Source organism: Oryzias melastigma, linkage group LG6 (assembly GCF_002922805.2).
Source record: "Oryzias melastigma strain HK-1 linkage group LG6, ASM292280v2, whole genome shotgun sequence".
Lineage (NCBI taxonomy): Eukaryota > Metazoa > Chordata > Actinopteri > Beloniformes > Adrianichthyidae > Oryzias > Oryzias melastigma.
The window spans coordinates 33,707,715-33,731,593 of NC_050517.1; the positions used below are offsets into that span (position 1 = coordinate 33,707,715).

The window sequence follows — 23,879 nt, forward strand, 5'->3', positions numbered from 1 at the left end:
GGTACAACAGGATCCACTGGAAAAAAAAGAGATTAAGAATCTGCTGCGCCGCAACTTAAACCAGTGATGGAGCCAGCAGTCGTGGCCTCGCAGGAGAAGATGGGCTTCACTTAATCTGCTAATTAAGGTGGAGAGCGGAGGAAAAGACGAACGCTTGTTGATGCTTCTTCCCCTGAAAACATCACTTTTCTGCTCCAACGAGGGGAGTGGAAACCTGAAACCATGAGCCAGATCAGGGAGGATGAGTGAGATCCAGGAGGACAAGCTTCAGGAGGGGAAACTTCAGAGGGAGAAACTTCAGGGGGAGAACGTTTCAGGAGAAGAAGCTTCAGAGGAAGAAACTTCAGGAGGAGAACGTTTCAGGAGGAGAAGCTTCAGAGGAAGAAACTTCAGAGGGAGAAACTTCAGGAGGGTAACGTTTCAGGAGGAGAAGCTCCAGGGGGAGAACGTTTCAGGAGAAGAAGCTTCAGAGGAAGAAACTTCAGGAGGAGAACGTTTCAGGAGGAGAAGCTTCAGGGGGAAAACGTTTCAGGAGGAGAAGCTTCAGGGGAGAACGTTTCAGGAGGAGAAGCTTCAGGGGGAGAACGTTTCAGGAGGAGAACGTTTCAGGAGGAGAAGCTTTAGGGGAGAACGTTTCAGGAGGAGAAGCTTCAGGGGGAGAACGTTTCAGGAGGAGAAGCTTCAGGGGGAGATGCCTCAAGATGAGTGAGCTTTAAGAGAAATTTCAGGAGGAGAAGCTTCAGAAGAAAAAGCTTCCGGATGAGTTAGCTTCAGGAGGAGATTAAGCTTCAGGATGACACCTTCTGGAGGAAGAGCTTCATGGGGAGAAGCTTCAGGAGGAAAAGCATCAGGATGAGTTAGCTTCAGGAGGAGAAGAAGCTTCAGCAAGAGACGCTTCAGGAAGACAAGATTCAGGAGGAGAAGCTTCAGGATGAGATGCCTCAAGATGAGTGTGCTTCAGGAGAAATTTCAGGAGGAGAAGTCTGAGAAGGAGAGGCTTCAGGAGGAGGAATTTCATGGTGAGAAGCTTCAGGAGGAGAACGTTTCAGAAGGAGAAGCTTCATGATGAGTTAGCTTCAGGGGGAGTAGCTTCATGGGAACAAGTTCGAGCACATTAGAAACATTTCATCTGGATTCTTCTCTTCCAGTGAATCGCGCGCTTTGGACACAAACCGGAAGACAGCAGCTGCAACATCCTCCGCACAGAATCCGCCCGAACCCCGTCAAAGAAAATCTAATCATCTACCAGACTTCATCCTTCTTTCAAATATCTTCTTTAAAAAGAGGACTGAGGACGTGTGCGTCCTGGAGACGCCAGCGCGCGTTTTACGCACGGTGCCAGCCAGTCTGTTAGGCTTCCAGCGGCCAGATGAGGGAGACATTCAGCTTCAGGACATGTCCAAGTATCCCGAGTCATTTTTCTTAATGAGATTGCATTATACCGCTTTCCTTCAACTGGAAATACAAGCGCTCTGCGGCTCCACCGGCAGCCGACGATCCGGGGCATCTTTTTTTATTGATTCTTTTTGGAAGGAGGGAAAGCTGGCGTTCTCCTCCTGCGCGCTGGGCGTTCATGATCAAGCGCGCGCGTGCGCCCGTCACTCAGTCATCCCGCTCCACATCAGTCTCCCCCCCAAACTCCATCTGTCACCGAGCGGCGGCGGAGCCTCGCGGAAGTTGTCCAGGTAAGAGACGCGTCCGTCCGTCCGTCCGCGCGCGCGGATGGATCAAGTTATTAGTGAAAAGTTTCTCCCGGTGACGCTTCCGGTGGGTTTGGGTTTATTTATGTTTTATTGAAGTCATGGCGCAAGTTGTGGTGAATTTAGAGAAGCGGCGGCAGCGTGGGAACCTTTACCCGTTCCCGCTGGAACCGATTCGGTGCAGATCGATGATTAACCGGATTGTTTGGGACATTTTTTCACGAAACGATACAAAATGAGATGATAAGAGGATGACAGACACGCGCGTAAAAATGGATGATGAATAAGTAAAAAAAAAAAAACTTGTGCGTCAGGTGATGTTTTTACAAGCTCTGCCTAAAATAAATCCTCCTGCAGGTATTGTCACCTTTCTGTGGCTGTCACCTGCTGTACAGGCTGGAGTGGCACAGCTATACTTTGAAAGCCCCCCCCCATCACCCCCCCATCCTCATCCTGTTTCCAAATGCTCTCCTTTGAAGCGATGATGCCCCATCTGTCATATGTGAGCAAAGAGAGACCATGCTCTGCTCTTCTCAATTACGGAATCCTCCTCGTGCCAGCTCCGGTGGGACAGGAGGAGGAGCAGGTGGGTGGCAGTCAGGACGATCAATCAACATGAAATATTCAGCTTTGAATATACACATCATTTACTGCCGCTGCAAGAAAGAGGAACAAGTCAGTCTGCTTTTCTGAGGCCTTTTTATGGATGGAGGGGGTCACCTTTAGGAAATGGTTCGAATCTTTCCTAAAGGGGGGGGGGGTGTAATTGGATGGGACGGTATGAACTATAGCCTGTTTTCTCATTATGCTGCTGTAAACTCATAAAAGCTCACACCATAAAGCTCCGCTTGGCAACTTTCTCCCCAGATAGTAGCACTTGTTTGAACACGAGGCACGTGACGGGAATATCTGTAATCCGTGGTGAAATCAACAGGCCAGATGAACTTTTTGGCACCCTCATGCCACCACACTGAGCAGGATTTTCTCCCTGCAACAATGCTGAGGCTGTTGGGGCTTAAAACCGCTCCAAGGATTGAAGGAAAAAAAAAGGAAAAGGCAAAAGTTATTTGTCTTTCCTGTGAGCTGGAAAACTTCAAATCCAATCGGAACACTTCCGATCACTCCGAAACTCTTCAGGAAACTTTGAGCCAAAAAAAAAAACCCTCCCTGTGATGTTGCCTGGTGAAATTTGCCCGAGCATCATGGCCTTAAGTATTTGAGCTATGAGGCAACCCAGTGAAAAGCATAGCCCCCTCATACAGTGAGAACACAACAGTGAATAATTAATAACCTTGCTCCCAATTCCAGGAAAACAATAGCAGATTGTAGAAACGCGGATCTAAACCGGAGAAGAAAGAAAGATTTCGACTTTGTTTGGAGCCCGGTTCTGGTGATCCGGTTCCCCTCCGTGGTGCCGTGTAGTGTTGTATGTGACGTTGAGATGAATCGGAGCCCATTAAATACCCCGGCGGTACCTGCTGGCGGTGTGTGAGGTGGAAGAGCGCGTGCAGGAAGCTATTTTCCACGGGCCTCCTCTCCTGGCTGTCAGCTCCCATTAAGAGGGAAGGTGTCATATCTGTAGCACAGCTGAGTGCAGATGGCAGAGTGGAGGGGATGGCTCACCGATTTAAACAATGATTAATGAACAGAGATGGAAAACAAATTACATTGGACTATTGGAGGCAGGGAATTGTTTTTATGAAAATGTTAATTGTGTCTGCCAGGCTGATACCATGCATGGGGGAAGGGTGGAGTGAGGGCACGGCGGCGAGGAGGGGCTACTGATAGGACGTCTACTACTCCCCCGGCTCATGTTATCGGCGTGTCTCAGCACGCCGTGTTTAATACCCTACCTTGGCTTTAAGACCTCTAATGGGCCATAACTTTCAAGGTTTGGCTTTTTATGATGAACCCCTTGAAGGATTGTCGCCCACCACTGCACCAATTAGCGTTATCTCTAATAATAAGTGGTTGTAAGTGACGAGAGAAGGCGCCCTGTTCTAGTTGTAATTATTGCAGGCGGGTGCAGCTGCACTACTTAGGGAGATGATGATAATTATTTTTCTTTTTTTTTCATTGCGGGTTGATTATTTAAGAGCATCATACACTCATCATAGTAATCAGGAGAGAGTGATTAGTGAAAATCCACCAGGCTAACAGCTGCCACATTAAACACTTGCACACACACATCCCATCCATCGGCAGGACGCAGCCCGGCAGAACCACTTCACCTTCAGCTCCTGGACCACGTGCGCTTCCTGGGAACAGCAGAGCCCCCCCCACCATGAAAAATGTATCGCCGCACATCAAGGTCGATCTTCCGCTGAGCCGGAGGGGAGTGAACGGCTGATGCGGGAGCTTCCCAGGCGTGGGAACCGGTGACGGTGCACTCCCCTGACCACGTCCGGCCTCCACGCCGCTCCGCCTGCCACTGAGCAAGGCTGAGGGGCTAATTCTCTTAGCCCAGATGTTGCCTGAGCTCAGTCCTGGGATCCCACTGGGTTGATGAGCTCAATCAGTGGAATGATGAAAAGATGATTTTGTCCCTGTAATTACAGTGTGTAAACTACTTAGCTAGGATTGCAAAGGAAGTCATTTTCTAATTACGCTGGTACCCCGTTGTCTAATGGTGGATGTTTTGTTGTTGTAGAGAGAAGGAAGGAGGCTGTGTGTGAGAGAGAGGCCGAGAGAGGTAGAACTTCACGGTGGAGTCTGAGATCTGCTGGAAAAAAAAGACCATCACAAGGGCAAGATGGCTGCCAAATGAGAGTTCATTGAATTATCAGCCCGGCTAATGTGCCTTGGATTATGCTCTTTGTTTTGCACTTCTTCTTTTCCTGTGGATGCCATAGCTTAATGAGCTACTGTAAGTGGTATTACCAGAGTCCTGCTGTGATTTTGTGATGACTCGTTTAATGACTTTTGTTTTAGTGCCTTCGAGTGCTTCTGCAACTCTGGTTTCTCTCCTGCTCCTTCCACATTTGCAAACACCAAAGTCCCACTCTGATCACCATTTGATCTGCTTTCAAAGCGTCTTTTGAGGACGCCAACGTCGTTTTTAGCCAAAAATGCAAAAACAGGTGTTGTTTTCTAGGACATAGTTTCTGCAGAGCGGCAGGAGTTTGTCAGAAATTGGGAAAATGGGACTGTTAGCATGGAGTCTATGATCCTGCTAGCTTACAGCCCCTCACAACTCCAACCTAAAGCTTTGCTTCCACTGTCCGGTTCAATCCAGTATTTTGAACATTCCCATTGTAAAATGGACCCATTGAGCAGTTGAGGACCCCCATCCATGTAGGTCCATAAAAAATAGAACGGGACAGTTGGGGCGGAGCTGATGCATCAACTTACAGACAAATAGATCATTGAACGGTTTTGTTTTAATCGTCTGAGCTGGAATCTGGATCAGAACTGGACGACTGGATAGCTCTGACGTTTCTCGCCGTTTTTGTTGCACCGCTAATGTTAAGATGAGCTGTGAGGGGCTGTAAGCTAGTGGAAAAAATGTAAACAAACGGTTGATGGGATATTAACTTAAGTTTATGCGGTGTCAAAAACTCAAAGGTGAATTTCTGATGCCGCTCTGCAGAAACTATGCCGTAAAAAGGGGTGTCAAACTCAACCGCACAAGGGGCTAAAATCCAAAACACATCTTAGGTCGCGGGATGAACAGGATAAACATTTATTAAACACTCTAAAACTACATTTTTAAAACTTTGAAGCTGTAACTTTTTAACATAATTATAAACAACATATACAGCATTACCTGTGATAATGCTAGTGTGAATGCTGTAAGCTGAATTTGAGCATTGAAGATGCTGATTTGATAGCTAAAAATGCTGAACCTTACAGACAGCTAAAATTAGCTAAATGCCAAATTAGCCTAAAAACAAACAAACAAAAAAACTTAGGTTAGCCAAAACAGCTAGCATGTAGCTGAAAAATAGCTAAGCTTCAAATTAGCCTAAAAAAAACTAAAAAAAAAAAAAAACTAAATTAGCCAAAACAGCTAGCATGTAGAGATTAGATCAACTCCAAAACAGCCAAAAAAATAACTTTTTCATAAAGCCTAAATTAGCCAAACAGCTAGCATGTAATGGAAATATTAACTAAACTCCAAAACAGCCTAAGAAAGAAAAATAGCCTAAAATAGCCAAAACAGCTAACATTTAGCTGAAAAATAGCTAAGCTTCAAAATAGCATAAAAAAAAAAAACTAAAAAAAAAACCAAAATTAGCCAAAACAGCTAGCATGTAGAGATTAGATTAACTCCAAAACAACATAAAAAATAACTTTTTCAAAAAGCCCAAATTAGGCAAAATAGCTAGCATGTAGCGGAAATATTAACTAAACTTCAAAACAGCCTAAAAAAAAGCCTAAATTAGCCAAGGCAGCTAGCATATAAAGATTAGATCAACTCCAAAACAGCCTAAAAAAACTTAAAAAAAACATAAATTAGTCAAAACAGCTAGCATGTAGCTGAAATATTAACTAAACTCCAAAATCCTTTAAATAACTTTAGATATTTTATTCTCCCCAAAAATATATTTTGTCAAAATTATACAAGTTAAAAGTAAACGCAAGATAACATCGGGTCGTTAATAACAATAAAATAAAATGATCTGGAGGGCCGATAGAATTACCCGGAGGGCCGGATCTGGCCCTCGGGCCTCGACTTTGACACGTGCTAAAAGATGACAGTTTTTTTTTTTGTTTTTGGCTAAAAATATCATAATCATAAATAAAAACGCTTTAAAAATAGATCAAAAGAGGATTGGAGTGGGACTTTAAGGCTTCATTGTCTTTAATCATGAGAAAAATGCCACAAAAACATGTTTAAAACGCCGCCGTCATGTGACTGGACAGACGTCAGAACGAGGTTCTCCCGCGGAACGCGACTCCCTCGGAGCTTCACGCCGCCACGCAGGGCCCAACCATCTGATGCCGCCCCACACCATGTGGACAGGCTTCCCCACACTGCTACTTCACCCCGCCAAAGCTTTGTTTGTGTCCAGAAAGAACAGGTGGTCCCTGCAAACAGGAGCAACTGTTTACACATTAGTGATTTCAAATACCTCCTCCACGCACGTGTGTGGAACCGCCAGGCGATGTGTGAGTCCCCGGCGTGGAGGAGCGACGCAGGAATGCAAAGGTTGTGTGAACCGCGCAGACACAAGGACAGGCAGGTTTTCTTGGTATCTCCGTGCTGAAGCTCTCACAGGTACACAACCGCACACACACAGACTCACACAGCTGGTGGCCTCTTAGCAAACCTGCTGTTCTCGCTCTGACTTGCAGATGTCGTCCCCTGTAGCTTTAAGCATGTTGCCACGGGAGCTTATTTTCCCTTTTGCCTTGAATTCAAGGCCACTAATCTGCATTACGGCCTGAGACAAACAAAATTAATCGAAAGCCTCTTTTCACAGAACATATGAAAAAGCTGACTCCTAAATAACGGCACATCGCCGCCCAACAACGTGCGAGCCAGATTTGTTTTTTTTTTTTTACAGGGCACAAGCCAGATTTCTGATGGTTGTAAAAGGAGTGGCATAGATTTACTGCAGCCACAACAAATGTGTATGTATTCCTTTATGAGTTCTTTAGCTATTACTCACAAGGAGCTGTTTTGTCAGTGCTGTGTGTGCTCTTTCTGTGCTCCCGCAGTAATGAATGGTGCTGGTTAGACTATTCTGTCTCCGTCAGGCTTTTGGGGGGCCTACAGAAGAGCTCCTATAGGCTTTCATTAATCTGCCTGTCAGAAAGTATATGGGCACTATCTTTGGTGGGGGGTCACGGTGGGCAGCTGGGCTCGGGCCGCCCTCCTGCGTGATGGGGCCAGCTGTTTTTGCGGGCGGGTGCGTGGGCTGCGGTGAGATGCAGGTGGGCATCGGCCTCCGACCGTCCGCACATAAGTCCGCTTTGTGATGATGAATGCGGCGTTTGTCCTCGGCGGCGCTGTAAGCCACGGAATTCCAGGAATTTTGAAAGCCATCATAACTTTAATTCCGGTCCCACAGGAAAACATTTTATAGGATTTTTTAGTCCGCATGTTCAAAGTCAAGCGTAGAAATACTTAAATATTCAACCGACTCATTGTGGTTCACCACAATCCATGAATACTTGACCCAATCCCATCATTCTGAACTGTGATTGGAGCTGCCAACCGTTCAGGAGTCAAAGGACGGACGATGATGGAGTCTGGTGTGGACGGGATGCCAGCCCCCACCCTCCCCTAAACTCCCCAATCAGTCAGAGTTATGGGCTATCAGATGATTTGCAGCTTCAGGTGGAGGAAAACACCTGTCTTCATCACTGTAAGTGGACCGGTCCACTTACGCAGCTTTAGGCCTAGTTTCCACTGAGCCATACGGTCTGGTATTTAGGGTGTTTCTATGTTTGAATGTGTCAGAGTGAAGGCCCAGGGGCCGGATCCGGCCCTACAGGTAATTCTATTCGGCCCTTCAGATTATTTTATTTTATTGTTATAAATGGCCGGATGTTGTCTTGGGCTCATTTCTAACTTGTATAATTTAAAAGATATATATTTATTGGAAAATAAATTATTGAAAGTTATTTAAGATTTAAATTGATTTATTATAGAATAATGTTTCTGCCTTTTTATTATTCATAAATATGTTAAAAGGTACAGTTTTAAAGTTTTAAAAATTACCATTCTGCTAGTTTTATGAACTATTTTGGCATTTACTACGTTTTTTTAGGCCTTTGGAGTTTAGCTAATATTTCAGCAACATTTTAGCTACAGTAATTTTCAGCTTCAGCGTTTTTAGCTATCAATTTCAGCATCTTCAGCTATCAGCACTAGCATATTCAGCTGCCAAATTCAGCTTACAGCATTAAAACTAGGATCGTTGCAGGTAATGCTATATATCTAGTTCATAATTATGTTAAAAAGTTACGGTTTTAAAGTTTTAAAGATTTAATTTTAGAGTGTTCATGAAAGTGGCTGGTGTTAGAGTGGAGGAGTCTGAAGACAGGCTTAGATGGAGGAAACTGATTCACTGTGGCGACCCCTGAAGGGAAAAGCCGAAAGGAAAAGAAGAAGAAGTTTTAGAATGTTCAATAAATATTTATCCTTTTCAGCCCGCAACATAAAGTTAGTTTTGGATTTTGTCCCCTTGTGTGATTGAGTTTGACACCCCTGGACTATACTATAGTTCTAACCTCTTGAGGGCCCCCATCCGTTGTAGGTCCATGGAAAAATAGAACGGGACAGTTGGGGCGGAGTCACTGTAGCCACCTGCTGACCTGCAGTGATGACGACATTAGAAAGCACCAACATAGCGCTAAATGTTTACGTGTTCCTCTTTACGGCATTATTCTTCAATCTTCTTTAAGTTCCTGTTATGCACAATGTACAAAAAGTAAAGCAAGAAAAAGACGATCTTCTTGTTGGGTTTTGGAGTGGAAGGGTTAAAGTTCCACTCCGATCATCTCCTGATCTATTTCCAAAGCGTTCCCATTGATCTTTGTCATGTTTTTAGCCAAAAACTTGTTTCGCTTTCTAGGATAGCAGTTTATCAGAAATTCACATATGGGTTGTGGATGTGACATGGAACAACCCCGCCCCCCCTTCCCATTATCCATCTTTTTACACTTTCTCCCACTAGCTTACAGCCCCTCAAACCCAAGCTAACATTAGCGGTGCAACCAAAATCAGCTGTACATCAAGATTCAAGCTCAGACGAGGAAAACAAAGACGTTCATGGATCTATTTATCTGCATCAGAGTGGGGCGGAGCAGGGAACTTGTGGCCCCGCCCAGCGATTTTTCTATGTACATTTTTAAAGCATTTTTTCATGATTCATAACAAGATGAATAAAGAAATACTGAGGATGTGTCTGAATTCTATCAATACTCACTATGTAGTGCTGTCCGAATCTACAGTTAAAACCCGAGTGCTTTAGAAATTTCCCAGAAGTCTTTGCAAAAAACCAGAGTGCATCAATGTTTGCTACATTGGCGAATATAGACCACAATAAATTGTGTTTGAGTAATTTTTGCCAAAAAAAGAAGAATGTAAATGTCATTTTTATTAATCTATTAACATTTTTACTATAAGAAGCGCTGGAGTCACAAATTTGGTGACATCATATTTGTCGTAAAAAAAAAAAAAAATAGCGTGTTTTAAGGCTGGGTTGTTAAAACCGAATAATTGATTTGAATTAATCTAAACTTAATAGATCAATAAAGAGTAGAGATCAATTTAACGCATAATGCTAAAGTCTGTTAGCTTAATGCTAACGTATAATGAGATTTCCCATAAGATGGCTAATGCTAATGATTGGTCGATGAAGATATACATTGCTGACTAAATGAACATCTTTATATGAATTTTCCAAACTCTTTTAAGGAAATATTCTTTTTAAGTTACCATTTGTGGTATAAAACTAGTTTTTGCTCTTATTTTCTTCTTATGGGATAAGGTGTAATGCTATAGCGCGATCGCCACCTAGTGGCCAAACTGAACCGCCCTCCAGGAGAGGCAGAACAATCGTTGGAACTTCTCGGTTTGAGAATCCATGTAACACTGAATGATATTATCATTATTTCACTAATACATTTACAGTATGTGAACTTTATCAGATTCATATAGATATCTTCAAATCATATAGTAGATTATTAATGTATTTCTAAACAAATGTGTAAACTCAAAATTTAATTGAATCAAATTGAATTGAGTGGATCAAATAAAATAGAAAAAAAAAAAACGGAATCGAACCGATCCAGATGCTGGAAATTATTACTGATACCAAACCCTAGAGAGCATGGTTTCCGAACTGCTTTTAAAATCCAGGGCACTAGATAATCTTTATTCAGTCACAGCCTCAGAAACGCACGTTTGAGCCTATTTTTTTTATTATTTATGTCCTCCATCACCTGAAAAAGGCCACAAGTACCAGTAGAAACACCTAAAACAGCATTTTTTTATCAGTTAATCTTCATAGAAGACTGTCTGATCACTTTAGGCTCAAAAGTGTGTGAAACTTCTTCAGGAAACGGGAGTTTTTTTTTGACTGAAAACTTCTCTTGATCTCACTTTTCTTAGGTAGAACACGTTGACCTCGTCTGCCTGTTGAAGATCTTAGCATCAGATCAACTCCGTCCCCATCAAAGATACTCATCAGAGTCACATGCACGGCATGCATTCCTGTTTTCAGTCACCTACTCATCTAGAACATAGATTTTCAGCGTAAAACTCAGAGAAAACACCCAAACTATCTCCTTTGGCATCAGTCCATTCTCCTACCTGACAGAAGTTCAGAAATTTCCCCCCATTTTGAATTCTGTCCGTCCACCTCAGCGGCTCCCAAACCGAATGATTATATTTCTCCATCTCCAGTTGATTAAATCCTTTACAGGACCTTCTTTTCCTGGCAGCAGCAGCAGCAGCAGCAGAGACAAATGTAATGTTTGATCCAAAACCATCCTGAATGTCCAGCCCCCCCCCACCACCCCCGGCTGCTTTAACCACATTTGTGTGTGTTACACTTTTGTCTCCCCCTTATTGCCTGAGCTAAATCACACCTGCTCCTTTACCATCAGCGTGCGGCCACACCTAAGAGGCGCCGCCGTGACACGGTTCTTCATAACCATCAGGCGCAGTCGTCACCAAAAGGAGGCTAATGCGCTCCGACAGAGGAGAGGCTTCACGCCGGACTCCCGTCCACGCAGACACACCTGCAGAGGGGGTCCGCGCCTCTCGCCGTGCTCAGCTATTCAAAGGAGGACTAATTTCCTCCATCTGATCCAGTGTATGCTAATGTCATTGGCTTACTTTCTCCCTGTCAGAAACGATTAGGTCAGCCCCGCGTCCTTGCATTGATCTGCGCACACGCCCACTCACGATCTGAGAGGGTTTTTGTGCAGCATCTCCACGTCGTATGGGGGAAGATAACGGTCAAAAAGAAACGTTTTCATTAAGAAAAAGTCGTATTCATACATACGGAGTTGTGCATACATTAATATTTTGTGCGGAAAAAATAAGAATAGAAAATTTAGTTTTACGTTTAACACGTCTCTTTAGAATATGACTTCCTCGTTTAGTTTACGACTTTTCTTTTTTAAAATACGACTTTTCTTTGTCTCTTTAGAATACAACTTTTTTTGTTTTTCTTTGTTTACAATACGACTTTTCGTTGTTTAGAATACGACTTTTCTTTGTTTAAAATACGACTTTTTTGCTTAGAATACGACTTTTTTTTGCTTAGAATACGACTTTTCTTTGTTTAAAATACGACTTTTCTTTGTTAAGAATACGACTTTTCTTTGTTTAGAATACGACTTTTTTGCTTAGAATACGACTTTTTTGCTTAGAATACGACTTTTTTGCTTAGAATACGACTTTTTTTTGCTTAGAATACGACTTTTCTTTGTTTAAAATACGACTTTTCTTTGTTAAGAATACAACTTTTCTTTGTTTAGAATATGACTTTTTTGCTTAGAATACGACTTTTTTGCTTAGAATACGACTTTTTTTTGCTTAGAATACGACTTTTTTTTGCTTAGAATACGACTTTTTTTTGTTTTGATTACGACTTTTTTTTTGTTTTGAATACAACTCTTCACTGTTTAGAATACGACTTTTCTTTGTCTCTTGGGAATATGACTTTTTTTGTTTTTCTTTGTTTAGAATATGACTTAGCATGTAGCTAAAACATTAACTAAACTCCAAAATCCATTAAATAACTTTCAATATTTTATTCTCCCCAAAAATATATTTTGTCAAAATTATACAAGTTAAAAGTAAACGCAAGATAACATCGGGTCATTAATAACAATAAAATAAAATGATCTGGAGGGCCGATAGAATTACCCGGAGGGCCGGATCCGGCCCCCGGGCCTCGAGTTTGACACGTGCTAAAAGATGACATTTTTTCTTTTTTTTGTTTTTGGCTAAAAACATCGGTTTTTACGACTATTATTGTTTTTCTTTGTTTAGAATACGACTTTTCCTTGTTTAGAATACGACTTTTCTTCGTTTAGAATACCACTTTTCTTTGTCTCTTTAGAATACAACTTTTTTTGTTTTACTTTCGACTTTTTTTTGTTTAGAAAATGAATTTCTCCTGTTCACAAACTGTCAAAAATACGTCACATGGTCACGGGCTTATACATCGAGACCCTGAACATGTTTAGTTTACCTAATATTTTAGCAACATGCTAACGTTTTTGGCATATTTAGTTTACTGAGAAATTTTAGGCTATTTTGGAGCTTAGCTAGTATTTGAGCAATGTGCTAGCTTTTTTTAGGCTAATTTGTTATCTACTGAGGTTTTTATAGGCTAATTTAGAGTTTAGCTTATTTTTTAGCAACAGGTTAATGTCTTTGACTACTTTAGTTTACTGAGTAATTTTGGAGTCAAGCCACTGTTTTAGCAACAAGCTAGCTGGTTTTAACTAATTTGGCATCTACCAAGTTTTCTTGGGCTAATTAAGAGTTTAACTCATATTTAAGCAACACACTAAATATTTTTGCCAAATTGGCATGTATTAGAGATTTTTAAGCAATTTTACTAGAAGTTCATCTTCAGCGCTCTTTCATAGTTATGTAATGATGCATCCAGTCTTTTAGCAAATTTTACATTTTACAAATAGTTTTTGCTTTTTCAGTGAATCCCTTCAGGAATTAAACTATGTTTAGCCACTATTTTCAGCAAAAAGCTTCAGCATCTTCAGCGACTACTTTCAGCAAAATTCACACTAGCATTACGGCAGGTAATGTAACTTTTCTAGTGTTCTTTGATTTAGTTTTCAACCGTTATCACGCCACTTTTCTCCTTTAAAATCTACTGGAATTATTGTGTTAACGGTTGAAAAGTTACAGTATGTTAAAGATTTGTGTGGTGGTGTTAAAGGGTTAAAAGCAGCAAATACAATAATACTTTTAATGACTGTAATCTAATCAATTTGCAGACTTTTTCCTGTCAGTTATGATTAGGTCAGCGCCATATGGTTACATTGAATTGTGGCATGCTTAGAACCAGCTCTCACAAAAACACCCCCCTCTCCCCCCAGCCTGCCAACTTTTTATCTGTGAGGTTTTGTGTACATCATTTTCGTGACTGACTGAGGTTGCAGTCCAGGATGATGTAAGCCTGCGTTAATTCAGGGGTGGACAGTGCGGCCTTTGTTCCGCGCCCTTTGGTGCTGCGCCTGTGTGACCTCTACCATTGTGGCACCATGAGAATCTGAAGCTTTGTTTTGTTGCTGCAGTCGGAGAAAAATGAAGCTGGTAAAGAGGAGGGGGGGGGGGTGGCTTTCATTTGGAAATCCTCTCTTCAGCTGAACTTTTTTTTTTTTGCGTCCATCATTAGCTTGTTTATTTCTGTTTGCACTCCTGTGACATAATTATCCCAGGAAAGGTTTTATTCAAATATGCAGCAGACCTGCTGAAAAAGCTTAACTGTTTACTTTAATCTTTGCTTTAAAGTCTTTCAAAGATTTGTGAAATGCAGAAAAAAAGGGGCAAGTAGCAGCAGACACGCTTTGAAGTCTGTTTGTGACTCAGTGTTGCGCCATTTCAACACGAGATCGAGATAAGATTTTTTCACTTTAACACTTTAGCACAGATGAGATATTTGTTGAGGAAGCCTTTGTGGTTAGACATAATCAGCATTTTTACAGTCTCCAACAATAATCTAAAACCACAGGTAAACTTAACACAGGATGAGCAGACTTAGAACCTGCGCTGCTCTATTTCCTGACCTATTTGTGGTGCATCACTGGCACAACAAAACTGTTGCAGAAGTGAAGATTTATAGGTTTGATTGACGGTACGTGCGCCTGTTGATGCATCTGTTGCAAGTTTTTTTTTTTTTTTTTTTTTTGAATAATACATACGTTTGTGGCCGAACGCACTTAATGTTTCCTTTTATTGTCTCCACAGATCGGAGAAACAAACGGAGTTTCATGAGAACGCAATGAATCCACATCCTGTCGTAACTAAGTGCTGACTCTTCTCTGGACTGTCTCGGAGAGATAACCCTGGCCGGTGTTTTGCAACGCAACCTGAGCCCCCCCTCGCCCACCCAGCTCACTGCCAGATGGCGCTTCTGGCCAATCAAATCATGGATGCCAGGATTCTCAGCAGCATGAACGGCAGGGTGGAGCTCTCCCAGTTTCTGAGGGTCACCAGCCAGAGCATCGTCACCTCCACCCAGGAGGACAACCGTAAGAACAGGAAGTACCCGTGCCCGCTGTGCGGGAAGCGCTTCCGCTTCAACAGCATCCTCTCCCTCCACATGCGCACGCACACGGGCGAGAAGCCCTTCAAGTGTCCGTACTGCGACCACCGTGCCGCGCAGAAAGGAAACCTCAAGATACACCTTCGCACCCACAAGCAAGGGATTCTGGGTAAGGGCCGCGGGAGGGTCCGGGAGGAGAGCAGGCTGCTCCACGAGCTGGAGGAGCGGGCCATCCTCAGAGACAGGCAGATGAGGGCGGGTCACGTCGGCGCCGAGCAGCCTCAGACCTCATCCCTGATCCAGGGCGCCATCCCAGCAGAACCTCTGTTCTTCAGCAGCTCTGCCGCTGCAAACCTGCAGCCCGGCGCTTCCGCCCACCCCAAGGTGACGCCCGTTCCAGATGAGCCCCTCCAGGCTCACGCCGCCGGCTTCCGCTGCTCCTTCTGCAAAGGAAAGTTCAGGAAGCAGCAGGAGCTAGAGCGCCACATCCGCATCCTCCACAAACCCTACAAATGCACGCTGTGCGACTTCGCCGCCGCGCAGGAGGAGGAGCTGATCGGGCACGTGGAAATGACACACATCACTGCAGATCTGGGCTCGGGGCAGAAACCCCCGGCGGGCGATAAGGGGAAGCCTGCGGGCGAGTTTCCCTGCGAGGTGTGCGGCCAGACCTTCAGCCAGGCCTGGTTCCTCAAAGGTCACATGAGGAAACACAAGGACTCCTTTGAGCACTGCTGTCAGATCTGTGGCCGCCGCTTCAAGGAGCCCTGGTTCCTGAAGAACCATATGAAAGTCCACCTCAACAAGCTGGCGGCCAAGAGCCTCCCGGGTGACCACAACTCCTCCGCCGACGCGGGAGGCCTAACGCCAGATCTTCAGAACAGCATCTACTCGCAGTACATCCCTCGCATCCACAGCAGGTTCCTGATGTCTGAGCGCGCTGATTTACCCGATTATCACCGCATGTTGAGCACAGCAGGCGGTGATGTGAAGGTGAGAGAAATGTTAGGGAGGATGGTGTCCGCAGGCCCGGGATCTCTGACGGATCCAGACAGTTCTTCTTTATTGGGCTTCAATCACCTCCAACCTCCTCTGAGCTCCACCAGCATGGAATATCTACAGAGAGTCATCTCAACTAGAGATGCTCTGAATAACAGCAGCACGTACGCAGGATGGCAGATCATAACACCTGGGATGCCTGCAGAGCAGCAAATGTTCAGTACTAAAGAGCAGCAGCAGCAGAGGTGCTCCGCCTACCTGAGTGAGAGGAGCCTCTCTGGAGAGGATGGGAAACTGGGTCTCAGTGACCCGGAAGGCAAAGTCCTCAGCAGACCAGGAAGCCAAGGCCCAGCAGAGATGACCACGGAGGCCGACGGCGCCTTTGAGCATCCGCTTCAATCCTCCTCTCCCTCTGCAGGTAAATCAGGAAAGAAAACATGATTTCATGCAAAAAAAAAGGTTAAAGGGTAACCAAACAGGGCAGTTGGAGGCTGAGTTCATTCTGAGCTCAAATTAGAAAAATGCCCCAAAAGGGGGCAGGGCTAGTGGAGGCAGACTGAGTGGCGGAAGTGTGGCAGCGAATAGGCAAAGGCCAATCCAGTAATATATATCAATGCTCTAGACCAGGGGTCCCCAAACGTTCTCTTGTGAGGGGGGCCGGGGTAAGTATGTAGGCTAACAGAAAAGGTGTAACAATCACAGCCCAAACAAAATTATTTAGGGTTTTTCAGAAAACCACACATTGTCAAATGTTAAATAATTCATTTCTGTAATCTTCACAGAAAAAATAATAATAAAACATTTTAAAAACTAGATATATAGCATTACCTGGGATAATGCTAGTTTGAATGCTGTAAGCTTAATGTGGCCCCTGAAGATGCTGAAATTGATAACTAAAAACACTGAAGCTGATAGCTGAAAACACTGACGCTGATAACTAGCTAAAATATTAGTGAAATGCCAAATTAGCCTAAAAAAACTTCCATCCATCCATCCATTTTCCTGACCGCTTCATCCCGTTCGGGGTCGCGGGGGTGCCGGAGCCTATCCCGGCCACTGATGGGCGAAGGCGGGGTACACCCTGGACAGGTCGCCAGTCTGTCTCAGGGCCTCAATCACACATCCATTCACTCTCACATTCACACCTAGGGACAATTTAGAGTCACCAATTAAACTATGAAACATGTTTTTGGACGGTGGGAGGAAGCCGGAGTCCCCGGTGAAAATCCACGCATGCACGGGGAGAACATGCAAACTCCACACAGAAAGGTCCCAGCTGGGATTTGAACCGGGGCCTTCTCGCTGTGAGGCGAGAGCGCTAACCACTTGCGCCACCGTGCAGCCCCCTAAAAAAACTTAAAAAATCTAAATAGGCCAAACAGCAAGTATGTAACTGAAATATTAGCTAAACTCCAAAATAGCTTAAACAATTTAGAAAAAGCCTAAATTAGCCAAAACAGCTAGAATACATCTTAAATATTAGCTCAATGCCAAATTAGCAAAAAAAAGTAAAATGTATAATTTAGCCAAAAAGCAAGGCTAAAATATAAGCTAAACTCGAAATTAGCCTAAAAAACAAAAACAAAAAAAGTCTAAATTAGCCAAAACAGCTAGCATATAGCAGAAATATTAGCTAAATGCCAAATTACCCCCCCCAAATGGAAAATGTCTAATTTAGCCAAAACAGCTAGCCTAAAAATAAAATATAAGCTAAACTCTAAATTATCCTAAAAACTGAAAAAAGGCAACAACAGCTAGCATGTAGCTGAAATATAAACTAAATGCCAAATTAGCCTAAAATTAAAAATTAGTGTTTGAGAGTGGTAAAATGCTGCTAGCGTCATAGCTGATAAAGGCTAACATATTAAGCAAACAAACCTGAGTGAAATGCTCATTACAAATCCATCACCAGGACAAAGTTTGCTGCATATAATGCTAATAGCACTTAACTTCAGTTCCCTAACTTCCACTGGGAAGTTGTGTAAGCCAGTAGATTTTTGACAACTGAAGGCAATACACCTGGCTACGAGCCATGCTAAAGCTAACACGTTACAGAATCAAAGATGGGCGGGGCTTTTATACTGGAGTTGCAGAGCATGATGACGTCAAACTTCTGGGATTTACACCAGTTGACCTATCACAAAATTCAACTGTAATACCTCGTTTCAACCTGTAGGAGGCAGAATACAGACGTATTAACTATATTTGAAGGAATTAAAAAAATTGTATTTTAATTTGGCAAAAACCAAGAGACAGCACTTGTAAAGCCCTATTTATTGAGGCCAACAGCCAAAAAAGAAAGTTGACTTAGTGTTTGGTTTCTCTTTAAAGCCTTTGTTACATGCATCTTTAAGGGTGCTAGTAGACTAAGAAGGTCATTGAGGAGGGGTTATATGTTAAGGGGAGCACAGGTGTGTCTTACAGGTCCCTTAATGTTCATACGGCCACCTTAAGGGGCGTCATGAAAATGGAACATACCATTGTCATAGGTGAGCCAAGTGTATCGGAATGTATTTGTACAGATAATGGACGTACAGGTGACATTATGTCAAACTCTAGTCATTAATAAGGTGTGAGTACTGGCTCCGTACTGACCGCGCACAGGAGTGTGCACATAATACGTAAGTGCTGGTAGAATGTCCACACAAACTGCACTCTGATTGGCTCATTTCCTCATTTCTACACGTTCAGCAACTGGCTTGATCACGGTGTTCACACTGGACGAGCTAGCTTCTTCTTCTAATGTTTACTAGCGCACGTCTGCCACCTACAGCCGTAAGAAGTTTGGCAAAAAACATCAAAGTGGTGTAAATCTGGTAAATCTTGCTCCAGGCTTTTTTTTCACACCTACATTACGATACATGACTCGGTGACGCATAATTCCGGCCGGACACAAATCAAAATTATTCATTTGTCCTCCACGATCCATCTTCAAATGGTGGGCACCTAGCGTGTAAATATTAGCCTAATTCCAAAACTTTTTAAAAAGCCTAAATTAGCCAAAACCAGCTCAGTGGCCTTGTGGTAGAGTGTCCGCCCTGAGATTGGAAGGTCGTGGGTTCAAATCCCGGCCGAGTCATACCAAAGACTTTAAAAATGGGACCCAGTGCCTCCCTGCTTGACACTCAGCATTAAGGAGTTGGACTGGGGGGTTAAACCACCAAATGGTTCCCGAGCGCGGCTGTGTCTGCAGCTCACTGCTCCCCCAGGGGATGGGTCAAATGCGGAGAACAAATTTCACACACTTAGGTGCGTGACAAATAGTGGGACTTTAACTTTAACTTAACAGTTAGCATGTAGCTGAAAAAATTCCTAAACTCCAAAATAGCCTAAAAAACAAACAAAAAAAAACAAATGCCTACATTAGCCAAAACAGCTAGCATGTAGCTAGAATTTTAGCTAAACTCCAAAATAGCCTAAAAAACTGAAAAAACAAACGCCTAAATTAACCAAAACAGCTAGCATGTACCTAAAATATTAGCTAAACTAAAAAACAGCCTAAAAACTTTTTTAAAAAGCCTAAATTTGCCAAAACAGCTACCATGTAGCTGAAATCTTAGCTAAACTCCAAAACAGCCTAAAAACAAAAACAAAAAAACCTAAATTAGCCAAAACAGCTAGCGTGTAGCTGAAAAATAGCCTAACTCCAAAGCAGCCTAAAAACAAAAAAACTCTAAATTAGCCAAAACAGCTAACTTGTGGCTGAAAAAAATAGCTAAACTTCAAAATAGCCTAAAACTAAAAAACAAATGCCTAAATTATTCAAAACAGCTAGCGTGTAAATATTAGCCTAACTACAAAACGGCCTAAAAACAAAAAAAAGCCTAATTTAGCCAAAACAGCTAGAATGACGCAAATTTTTAAAACTTAAAACAATAACTTTTTAACATGAATAATAAAAATTCAGGAATATTATTCCAGAATAAATCAACTAAAACCTTAAATAGCTTTCAATATTTTAATCTCTGTAAAAATATATTTTGTCAAAATTATACAAGTTAGAAATAAGGACAAGACAACATTGGGCTATTAATACCAATACAATAAAAGGATCTGGAGGGAAGGATAGAATTACCCTGAGGGCCGGATCCGGCCCCCGGCCCTTGACTTTGACACATGACCTAGAGGGACAGTTGTGATGACGGCATAAGCTACCAAATAACATTTTTCAGTCAGTTGGATGAAGCTTTTCAACCGTTAACGAGATCTCAATGATATGATTTTCTGATTCTTGATTAAATCTATCAAAAGTCCTCATTTTTAAGTCCCATTTTTTGCTCTCATTCCGTCTTTAAAATGTTTCAGCTTTTCTGTCAGAATCTGTTTAAAACAGGAAATGAGGGTCAACAGCAGAGCAGAGAAGGCTTCATCCATGAGGTCTTTTTGTTGCTTTTAAAGATAATGGCATCATGTTGAAATGTGGGGATAATTAGTACCCTCTATTTTATATCTGTCACATCCCCACCCCTTTGCCTACGGGGGCACAAGATGTTAATGCACGCCATCTGGTGTTTTTAATGATTTGATATATACCACCCAGTGATTTTTATGATTTGATCTACCACCTGGTATTTTTATTGATAGTGTTCGTTTCCACCTGGTGGTTTGGATGATTCGGCTCAACGGTTAGATGCCTTTCTTGTCATGGCATCCTGCTAACACGCCATCATGAGCCTAAAGTACAGCTACCACCACGGACCAAACTTTGAGTTCTCCGTGGCTTATTATGCTTTTTTTCCTGATTTCATTGTTGCAGTGGTTACAGTTCTTGTGGGATTTGATCCAGTATCCTCTTAAATGATGTCCGTATAGCAGAGATAAATGGATCAGGTCTAATCCAGTTAGACGTTTTTGTTTGCGTATTGTACACGCATACTCGTATCTGCATATTTACATGTAAATGTCTGCGCTTATGGCCAAATCCCTCTCTGGTTGCTCTTTAAGGAACATACTCAAAGCTCTGTTGTTTTTAGTTTCCCTCTCCTCCGCTATCTCCCAGACCATGTGGTGTCACTTCCAGAAACATTTATGGCGGCCGGCTAGCTAGCCGAGGATTTGAGTTCTAGGATGCCACATTCAGTATCAGACTCTAATTTCAGTCAATATTAAGCATGGAAACTAATTCATTGTAAAGGTCAGGCGTCATTGCTTTAGTCAATGATGGATCCTGCAGGCAACCCCCCCCCCACCTCCTCTTCCTCTCCTCCCTTCTCTGTTCTTAGTCCTGTGTAATGGTAGACTCACTCTGGGGGCTTAGCACCGCATTGTTTAGCTCTGACAATATATCCCAGAGACCTCTGCAGCTGCTCCCTGCGTTCACAATGACAGATTAATTAACACAATCACACGCTGTTGGCCCGGGCTCAGCGCACAGGTCTGCTGCAGGACAGATAGGTAAATCCTACACATATGGAGAACACGCACCACTTGATGAGGGTTTAATAACGGGGATAAGTTTGTTCGGAGGTGGTGAGGGGGGGGTGTAACTGATCAAGTCGGCGAGCGAAAGACTGCTTTCTGAGGAAAAATTACCACTGCCAGATGTTCAGCTTGAGGAACATTGATTGGTCCAGAATTACCGGCTGCATTATTCATAGTCAGCCTATGGTGGTCATGAAGTTATTGATGTTCTCAATATGGATTGCAAATATAGTACAGTCATAGCTGTCAAGAGTGGGAGAGCCTTTATTTGTCTCCTGCTATGGATTTAGATCTGGGGCTGAAATCCCACTTTGATTTGAATGGAGGCAGGACGCCGCACATCACATCTCCACACATCCATGTTGGCAAATTTACTTAATTATGAAGTGAGATTAAGAAAAATCTCTCTTCTCAGCGTGGTAAACTGATAAAAGACACACGCTGCAGGCCGCTGACCTACATTAGTCCACTTAGATCCCAACAAAAAACTTAAGAAATGTAAATGCGCTGACAGTTATTAATTAGTCCCATTCAATACTCTTAACCTCAAGGTCAATGAGCAGACAGCATGTAATGATGCTGTCCTCGCACTGATGCCGCTTTTACTGTAAGCGTCCAGTGCAGACGGAGGTGAGGAGGATCGGCCGACGGTAACTAGAGCTGCCACGATTAGTCGAACTATTCAAATAGTTGTCAATTAATTTAATAGTCAATTAGTCTTTACTCTATATTATATATAGGGTCAGAGTTTAGTAAAGTTGAAAGTTATAATGGTGTTATGTTAGCTTTTTGGACTAATTTGGCATTTATTAGGGTTCTTTAGGCTATTTTGGAGTTTAACTAATATTTCAGCTACATGCTAGCTGCTTTGGCTAACGTAAACTTTTTTCAGTTTTTAGGCTATTATTGGAGTTTCGTTAATATTTTAGCTACATACTAGCTGTTTGGCTAGCTTGAGCTTCTTTTATTTTGAGGCTGTTTTGGAGTTTAGCTAATATTTAAGCTACATGCTAGCTGTTTTGGCTCACTTAAGCTTTTTTTTGGGGGGGGGGGCTATTTTTGGAATTCACCTAATATCTTAGCTACATGCTAGCTGTTTTGGCTAACGTAAACTTTTTTTTACTTTTTAGGCTATTATTTGAGTTACGTTAATATTTCAGCTACATGCTAGCTGTTTGGCTATCTTAAGCTTCTTTTATTTTGAGGCTGTTTTGGAGTTTAGCTAAAAATTCAGCTACATGCTAGCTGTTTGGCTAGCTTAAGCTTCTTTTATTTTGAGGCTGTTTTGGAGTTTAGCAAAAAAATCAGCTGTTTTTAGGCTATTTTGGCTATTTTAGCTAATCCTTCAACCACATGCTAGCTGTTTTGGCTCACTTAAGCTTTTTTAATTTTTTGCCTCTTTTGGGAGTTCACCTAACAACTTAGCTACATGCTAGCTGTTTGGGCTAATTTAAGCTTTGTTTTATTTTATTGGCTTTTTTGGAGTTTAGCTAATATTTCAGCCATATGCTAGCTGTTTTGGCTAAGTTTTATTTTACGTTTTTAGGCTATTTTTGGAGTTTAGCTAATATTTCAGCTACATGCTAGCTGTTTTTGCTAATGTTGGCTTTTTTATTTTTGAAGCTAATTTGATATTTAATATTTTAGCTGGCTATCAGCTTCAGCGTTTTCAGCCATCTATTTCAGCATCTTCAGCGACCAAATTCATATATCTAATATATCTAGTTTTTAAATGGTAAATGGCGTACACTTGTATAGCGCTTTCTACATTCCTTCGAAGCCCCAAAGCGCTTCACAGTCACAGACCCATCCACACACTGGTGGTGGCTCCGCTGCCAAACACTGGCGTCAACCTTCCACCAGAGGCAATTTGGGGTTCAGTGTCTTGCCCAAGGACACTTCGACACATGGGCGGGCAAGGCAGGAATCAAACCCCCAATCTTTCGGTCAGGAGTCGACCGCCCTACCACTACACCACAAACTAGTTAATTTAAAGCTAATGATGGTTAAGATGTGTGCTTTACATCCACCTTGTGCATGACCCGATTAGTCAACTATTAAAATAGTTGTTTGTGGCAACAGTAACGTGAGCTCAGGTCTACGCAGATAAAGAGGGCGGCTGCGCAGACTATCACTTTCCATCTGCCTGCTCCAGTGGCATCAGTCTGTTCTCTTTGTGATGTGTGAAAGCATCTTTGAACCGCGAGAACAATCGCCTCTTCCTCACGTATCAGTCGGTCTCACTGGTTCGTCTGAACTGATTACCTGTTGGCTCCTCCGTCTCCCTCTCACTTCTGTCTTTTAATCCTCTTTTTAATTATTATTGCAGATATGAGGCTCAAATTAAGCTCAAAATGCTTGTTTTCCTAGCATGCAGATAAAAAGATTTACCCAGGGAGTTCTGAACACCTGCCTTGAAATATTGTTCCGCCGTCTCCTGAATGCCATTTGGCTTAATTGACTTGGAAACGTCCCAAATGCGTCATTGACTATGTGGTCTAATTAATATTAATAATATATGCTATTATAAACATCAAAGAACATCTGGTGCCCC

The 23,879-nt window shown here is 42.6% G+C and overlaps 1 protein-coding gene across 3 annotated transcripts in view; it reads left to right on the top strand.

Moving 5' to 3' along the window:
- Positions 1 to 1,200: 1,200 nt before the first annotated feature.
- Positions 1,201 to 23,879, top strand: part of LOC112152352 (zinc finger protein 536) — a 40,903-nt gene continuing 18,224 nt past the window's right edge. For 2 of the 3 annotated variants that reach the window (XM_024281871.2, XM_024281872.2), the window contains exon 1: positions 13,940 to 16,322. In XM_024281871.2, the coding sequence (XP_024137639.2) occupies positions 14,765 to 16,322 (1,558 nt within the window). In that variant the 5' untranslated portion in view covers positions 13,940 to 14,764. Of the gene's footprint in view, positions 1,686 to 13,939; positions 16,323 to 23,879 lie in introns of those variants that run through there. The other variant, XM_036212582.1, reaches the window with a different exon arrangement.